At 38.2% G+C, this 8,572-nt stretch overlaps 2 protein-coding genes across 2 annotated transcripts; both read left to right on the top strand.

Annotated features, from left to right (window-relative positions):
* The first annotated feature begins 6,346 nt into the window (after positions 1-6,346).
* On the top strand, positions 6,347-7,495 carry LOC109244031. Its single transcript, XM_019411057.1, has one exon. It carries the CDS (start codon positions 6,347-6,349, stop codon positions 7,493-7,495), a length of 1,149 nt encoding a protein of 382 aa, XP_019266602.1.
* A 7-nt stretch (positions 7,496-7,502) lies between these two features.
* Positions 7,503-8,212, top strand: LOC109244032. The gene is made up of 2 exons (XM_019411058.1): positions 7,503-7,967; positions 8,084-8,212. Exons 1-2 carry the CDS (start codon positions 7,503-7,505, stop codon positions 8,210-8,212), a joined length of 594 nt encoding a protein of 197 aa, XP_019266603.1.
* Positions 8,213-8,572: the final 360 nt, after the last annotated feature.

Raw genomic sequence — 8,572 nt, forward strand, 5'->3', positions numbered from 1 at the left:
TGTCTGAACTTACAATACCCAATGGATCTAATACAGTGAGGAAGAACAAAGTTCAAGATCAGGCTGGAGTTATTCAGGAATCCATTAATGTGCTGAGCAGATCATTTCATGAGGCTATATGCTAAGAGACACAGAAGGTTACTACTAACAATACTGATGTGGTTAATTATTGTAAGGAAACATTATTAGACAAATAAGTCATAGGGGTAACTCGTACATTGGCAATAGGAACCATTAAGGAGAAATACTCAAGTACGTGAACCACTCGTTTTCTTGAGTGTAGGGAAAATCCGTTGATCAAGAATAAGAATACTTTGGCACCTTGAATGTGATACGGGTTTCAAAATACATGCAGTTGAATTACACTCTTAACACTACTTGACACACGAAATCTATGCCACAAGGCCGTGAGGACGAAAAGAAGTTGAACGCTGATGAGATTATCATATTTTAGACAGCTTAACCCTCCCTGATAATTGATCATATACGAGGGAACTAAAGATACGACCAAAGTTGTCTTTCAAATTGATATGCTCATGATATTGTGCAAAAATTGAAAGTCATCTAATCTCAACCTTTTACGAGTGAAACCCCATAGCTAGAACATCTTGACATTGGGACGAAATCATGAATTGGTTAGATGGTTCTAATAGTTAACACGATGCTCCGGGAGAAGGCAACTAACACCCCTGTCCAGCCGAGGAGGTGAGATACCAAGGGTAGCAAAACTCCCCGTACATGACAACGACATAGTCAATGATTCTAGAAGTTGAGGGTGTAAAGACAATCAAACTCAATGAGACAGTGCACAATAATCATAGAAGGTTTGCAGATGTTCATGATGAGCTCTCCATAGGTTTTGACTTGAAAAAGGAAGTGTCACAATGACACATAGAAGGTCATGTTCTTTCATGGTTGTCGCACAAGTGTTGGGAACTAGCACAATGAATTCACTAAATAAGGAATACAATTAACACGTCGTGGAGACATAAAGACAAAATAATCATTTGTTATAAGCTGGACACACTTCTACTATATTAACTCCCCACTGCAATATATGACTATGCCACGAGCAACCACAATACTAGGACAGAGTGAGCTACTTACTACGAGATGTCCCAAGTGGAAACGAAAACCATGGCGACACAAGATATCTGTGATGGGGATGTGAGGATCTCAATTTTTTTTTTCCAGAGAGACATTATGCACACGGTGACCATTTCGATTGATATGCACTCATATGATTGGCACTGAGATATGCATGTATGTTACTAGACAGTGAGAAGGTTTCATGATGATACTCGCAAGAGAGTAGAGTGACTGTTCAAACCATAGAAGCCATATACATCGGTGAGAGAAAAAAAAGGAGTGACTCGAGAAAGTAAGAGAACTGTAATAGAGAGACTTTGTGAATAATACGTCTAACTCAAAGAGCATGTGCATGAAATGTTTTGTAATTTAGATTCTTTCTAAGAACATATCTATGCAAAGACAAGGAAATCATAAGGGTTTAACAAAAGCTTTAAACAATCACCACATTACCAAATAAAAAGGGATCACATAGCTTTCACATAATTTCCGTACCTCAAGGCAACATTTCATGGCCCTTCCATAGGGCTCACATATCAAATTATACACCTATGCGTTTCATACAATAACAAGGAAATCACAAGTACAAATCAAACACTTTTGATCACCACATTATCAAATAAAAGAATCATGCCATTTTCACGTATATTAGTCCATCGGCACTTGGGGCCATAATTATCACATCATACTTGGCACTAGGCCGCATTTCATAACACAATCTCTTATTTCCCGCATTTCACATCACTTCCGCATATTTCACATCAATATCATAATCTGTTTCATATTCCCTCATGTCATAAGCATCACCAGGTACAATTACAATTCGAGTTCTCGACACATTGGCAATACTCTATTTCTCAAAGTCATTTGACTTATTTCAATATCTCTATACACAGAGGATTTCACGTAGTTTGACATAATATATGCATCTCCAGTTTCAATTTAAGGTCTTAGCATTTCAATACATGATTCATATTCCTTGTTAAGTTGTCAATAATAGCACATTGATCATATTGGAATGCATCTTTCACAACACCAATTCATGTAAAGTATCAACAACAGCAAGAATCCAACATTCAGTTTTACCATATTTACACAGTCACTTACTTCACTTCGAAATATCTTTATACATTACCAAGAACCAGACACAATCAATCAAATACCTTTGGTACACGTAAGGACATTTTGGAGGAATTAACCCTAATGAGTTTTCTTTTCTCACACAATTTGGCATCAAATCTCAGTTTAAACTTGACCTGAAGTCTAGCACTTTAGCACATAGTTCACATTCTTCATATATCCTCATTTAATAAGAATAACATATTAAACACATGAAGAAGTACCTACCACATACATTTTTACAACAATAATTCGCTTAACATAATAAAACGAGTATTGCATCACTTATATTTTGAACTTATAACATTTACGCGGGCACCATGGAGGCTCAATTTATAAAAGACGGGGTTTTAGCCCTACATACTGATGATATACTACATGATCTGGTGGTGCAATTACATTAGTAGGAACAAGGGTATTCCCCTTAACAACAAGTTCTACCAATCCCTCCATGGCTCAACACAGTCTTCTAACAAGTCCTTGGGTAATCTACTTGGACTCAATGGTGGGATCAATCCCTCCTTACATGCTTCAAATTCGCGGAGTATGGTATCAAAAGTACCAATCTTGAGAATAAGACTTAGAGAGGAAATCAGCTACCTAACTTGAGCTCTATTGCACGATTTGAGTATCAATGAAGGGTGAAATTTCTAAATGTCTAAATTGCCTCCAACTTATAGATGTGGTCGACAACACACCGATAAGAAGGACTCTACTAGACACGACTCCGAGACATCCTAGGACACTTTAAAACCTTAGGCTCTGATACCAAGTTTGTCACGCCCCAAAATCCGAGGAGCGCGACCGGCGCTAAATCGAGTAAACCCGACCGAGCAAGCCTGTTAGATCTCATTCTACCCAAACTAACTCATGAATTAATTGGAGACGGACTCCATTAATCAAGTTCTATAAATATATCATTCACGATTTCCATTTCATTTTCCATTAGCGACTTCATTCGCCATAGTAAAGGTATTACAAGTTTTATACATCATTGCCAAACATCAATACTTCTATTTTAAATTCCCATGCCCGACACAACCCACAACCTGTCTACGGAGCCTCTAAATATAATTGAAGAATAATATGGAAATGCCGGTAACAAGGCTCCGGCTATACCTTACCGAATACAAATATAAACTCCGGAGGAAAGGCGGCATGAGCCACGTAGGGCCCCTAGTGGAAAGGGGCTCACCAATACAGATGGAAAGTGGAGGAGGTGCTACTGTCGGTGGACTAGAGTACCTGCTATAGAACCACCTACAGTCATAACACGAATGTAGCGCCCCCGGCAAAAGGGACGTCAGTGCATTTGAATTGTACTGGTATGTATAAACAAACTTCACCCCAAGTAAAATCAAATAACACACACAAGTAACAGACATCAATAGAATCAACGATCAAATGCACGTGAAAGAAACAATCAAAGCCAAACAAGTTTTACAATCTCTCCTTCATAAACAAGCATGTAATTGTAATGGAAATAACAATCAAATCCACAAAAAAAGAGCAATTCAACAAGTTTACAATCTCTCCTGTTTCCCCTTCCACATTTCCACATCAATAATTTCACAATTTGTTCATAGTTCATTTCAATAGCGATTTCGATCGCTTTCCAACCTTATTACCTCGGCCACCCTTATCACCACAACCCACACCTTATTTCTTCGTGTTGCGGCGCGCAACCCGATCCCACCGAACAATCACAATTCACAAACAACACAACAACAACAACAATTCACAAAGAATAACGACAACAATCCTCAAGAAACAACAACAATGACCCTCAAGGAACAACAACAACAAAAATTTACAAAGAATAACAACAACAATCCTCAAGAACAACCACAACAATTCACAAGAATTTCCGTAGCCATAAATACCACTTCATCATATTCAACAACTCATATGCAATTTACGTCACCAAAATAATTACCCACAACAAGCCAAATATGTTATTACCACAGTTGTTCCTAGTGCATCATTTACGATTTCCTTCCATCATTTGTTTCTCAGTTCTTACCACATAACACTTTCACAATCACACACCCACATTTGGTTTGTTTCCATTTACTTGCACCATCATATCGTAAGACTTAACCAACAACATTCAAGGCACATAAATCAAAAGAATTCACAAATAGTTCACATAAGTAAACACATACTTCCATGTCGACATCCTCAAGCTTTTACAAACTTTGCACATAACAAGATAGGCACATCAAATCACTTCTCACAATCACATATAACTTGGTGGTATGGAGATCAACTAAGGCAATCAATTCACATATTCTCATACAAGGTACACATACCGTATGCTTGTCACAACAAGGGGGATCCTACAAGAGTTAAAGTTAGCCATACATACCTCGTTTAAGCTTTCCTTAAGTTACTACAACGTTCCGGAAATTCTAGCAATTCCAATCTAGTTTGAAACATAACAAAATTGAACACAAATTAGAAAGGTATTCATGGTTTCAGCTCATTTGAGCATTTTATCAAATACTAGTTGAGCATCATAATCTCAAGTCTCTTTTTCAAGGTTTTCCTTCATTCCCCAACCAAATCTTTACTTATTTAAGTTAAACATTCTTCCCATAAACCTAAGTTGAACATGCATGTATACACAATATTAATACACCCAAGAATCATACCTTAATAACCCATCTTATACTCCAAACTCGAAGTTAAAACCTAGGGTATAGAATCTTACCTCTTAGATGAAGAACNAACCCTAATCCAAAATCTTTGTGATTTTGGACCGTACCATCCTTAACCAGGTGTCTTCTTGCGAAAACACATGATTAAGGATGTTGCGTGTCAAAAATCTTGAAAGATTCGAACGTCATTGGCTGGCCAGAATTCCTAAAATCAGTAAGTTTCTTTTCTTTGACTGATTTTCTTTTATTCTTTGCATAATAACTTCGTTCAAAACTTTTAGGTTTGATTCAGTGTTGGGTGTCAATTAATTGTTCCATAAATGCTCTTGTTAATTTGGTTCCAATTCCGTTCATTTACTGTTGAATTCATTGTTTATCTTGGATTAGTTGGTTTTGGTTGCTGAGATTTAGAGAAGGATAATTAGACTCTTAGTTCAATTTTAGGATTGTTTGGATATAGCTGTTTTATCTAGCAGGCATTCGGTTTAACCCTAGTTGGGTCTTGACTAAGATAATAGGGCCAGGTTTAGGGTGATCTAGGTCAGTAATTACAGTATAGTTAAAGGATATTTTGGGGCATTGAAAAGGGTAATTTAATTAGATTTGGTAATTTTTGAAGTGGGGTAAGGATAGAATAGGAATTGTAATAAGTATAGAACCTTCTAGGTCCAGCTTTTGGTAATTTGATCATAAGTTTGTGTAGGAAGGTCCAAAAGACGAACGGTTTGAAGCGTTGGAAACTAGACTCGAAGACCTTTCATTTGATAGGTTATCCATCACCTAGAACCTTGTAGATATTTAGATATGCTCGTTCAAAGTAGGGACTAGTGCAAGATCATTGGGAATTTTAGCCTATTATGGACTTTTCCAATTTTTCTTAGACTTAGGCCTTTCCTTGGATCCCAAATTACTTACCGTAAGACATATACACATATTTACCAAATCCAATGGATGTACACCATGTTAATAGCACATAAAAATATTATAATAAGCCTATGTGACACCACGAAATCTTAAATTACTTAGGGAATATTTTCGGGGCCTTACAACCTTCCATTAGAAATATATCATATTAACACCAATAGTATTACATTCTATTGACAAGGACTCAACCTTGGTTTCCTAAATCAAATCATTTGCATTCTCGAAGTTACAATTCGTTATCTCTTTAATTCACAATCATATCATTCTCTTGTTACATTAACGGAGTAGAATTACGACCTAAGTCAAGCAGCACACTACTCGAGTAACCTTTTCACGCCTATTCCCTGTGGGATTCAACCCCAACTTTGTTGGGTTACTATATTTGACACTGACCGCCTTACACTATTTAATTAAAGTGTAATTTGAGAGTATCAAATTTTGGGGCCGTCGCCGGGGAATACGATTTTGAAATTACTAATTAGTGTGTGCTTTACTTTACGTCTTCTTCTATTCCATCACACTTTGCTTGTTTTGCTTGGTGTTGATAGGAAAACATGGCTGAATATGATAAAGAAGAAAATCCTTTTGCAGACAACGATGAGTACATTGAGGATACAAATGCTATTTTACCTCCGATAGTTGGTGCTACCACTTTCAAGGTGGAACATAGTTTAATCCTATTGCTCAAAGCGGAGGGGTTTTTCAGGAATTCCACTGATAATGATTCGACACCACATCTTAGAAACTTCTTGGGTGAATGTGCGATTCACAAGCAGAATAACATCTCAGATGATGCCCTAAGGTTGAGGGTGTTCAAGTACTCACTTGCTGGGGAAGCAAGGAAATGGCTTCAAAATTTGCCACCAAATTCCATTCATTCTTGGCCTGAACTTGTCCAAGCATTCTTAGCTGAATGGTTCCCGCAAAGCAAGAAATCTGAGCTTCAGGATAAGATTTTATTTTTCAAGCAACTACCGGGAGAACATCTACATGAGACATGGGATCGATTCAAGTTATATTTGGTGAGGTCGCGTAATCATGGTTTTCCGGATTCTATCTTGTTGGAGAAATTCTACATGGGTTTAGATGCTATGAACCAATCTATAGCAAAGAATGCAGCTGATGGATCTTTTATAGATAAGACATTTGCAAGGGTCACACAAATCCTTGACAAAATGGTGCAACACAATCAAGCTTTCACTCAGAGGACACCACAATATGGAATTGCTTATGGTACTCCCTCCTTGACCAACATGGTTAAGGAGAACCAAGAGAGAGATCAAGTAATTGCAGGGCTTGCCACCAATGCCAATGTGTTGACAAAGATGTTCATTAAAAGCCAAATGAAAAAGGTAAACGTGGTGGAGGATGTTCAATCCACATCAAATGAAGACTTTGAGGAAGCAAACTATCTTAACAACTCTCAAGGGGGCAATCAAAGGCAACAATACCAAGGTCAAGTACAACAAAATCAATGGAGGCCTAACCTGCAAGGGCAAGGCAACCAACAGTGGCGAAATGACCGAGGTAGCTCAAATCAAGGAAATTGGAATAACAACAACAACAACTTCTCAAATCAGAGTTCAAACCCTTATGTTCCACCAAAGGGGCAATATTCAAAGCAAGGTTCCTCAAGTGATTCCAAGTTGGAAAGCATAGTTGAACGGGTATTGAAAAATCAGGAAAGGCCCGACCCTTTTTAAGAGGAATATGACCGAGCTTGTTAGTTCTCATACCGCATCCATTCGAAAATTCGAGATGCAAATGAGAGATCTCTCTAGGGAACAAAATCCAAAGCAAAAGGGGACACTCTCAAGTGACACAATTGCAAACCCAAAAGGTAGTGGGAGTGGTCCAACTTCTCATATCATGACAATTACTACTCGGAGTGGGAAGGTAATACAAGGAGAGAGTGAACAAGTGGTTGAACTGGAAGATTCCAAGCAAGAGGTTGAGGCACAAGTTGAAGAGCAAATTGTTGTTGAAGCTAAAGAGGTTCCCGAGGAGTTGAAAGTTCAAGAAGTGAACCGGGAAGAGTTAAAGGAAAAGGTAAAAGAGGCACCAAAAACTCTACCACCGATTCCTAAACCTCATCCTACTTTCCCTCAAAGACTTGCTAGGAAGGTTGATGATAGCAAACTCGAAAAGTTCTATGACATTCTCAAGCAGTTATTGGTAAATATTACATTTGTGGAAGCATTTTAAGAGATGCCGGGTTTTGCTAAGTATTTGAAATACTTGATTACCAAGAAGAGAACCACCAAGAATGAGTGGTGAATGTGACTCACCAGGTTAGTTCCATCACTGCAACAACCACCGTTCAAAAGAAAGAAGACCCACAAGCTTTCACCATTCCATGCACTGTTGGGGCGCGTGATTTTGCAAGAGCTCTTTGTGATAGTGGGACTAGCATCAACTGAATTCCTCTTGCTATTTACAAGCAAGCAGGGTTAGGTATGCCGAGGCCTACAAGTATGAGGCTGCAAATGGACGATCGTTCCATAAAGAGACCGGTAGGAATTTTTGATGATGTGCTTGTGAAGTGCGACAATTCCATCTACCCGCCGATTTTGTAATCCTTGATTGTGCAATTGACAAAGAGATCCCTATCATCTTGGGGAGACCATTCCTTGCCACAGGAAGAGCAGTAATGGATTCGGAACGGAATGAGATCAAATTCTTTGTGAATGATGAAGAGGTTACATTCCAAGCAATCAAGGGTATGAAACTACCACATGAATATGAAAGCATCTCGGTGATTAATGTTGTTGATGAAGTGG

Source organism: Nicotiana attenuata, unplaced genomic scaffold (assembly GCF_001879085.1).
Source record: "Nicotiana attenuata strain UT unplaced genomic scaffold, NIATTr2, whole genome shotgun sequence".
Lineage (NCBI taxonomy): Eukaryota > Viridiplantae > Streptophyta > Magnoliopsida > Solanales > Solanaceae > Nicotiana > Nicotiana attenuata.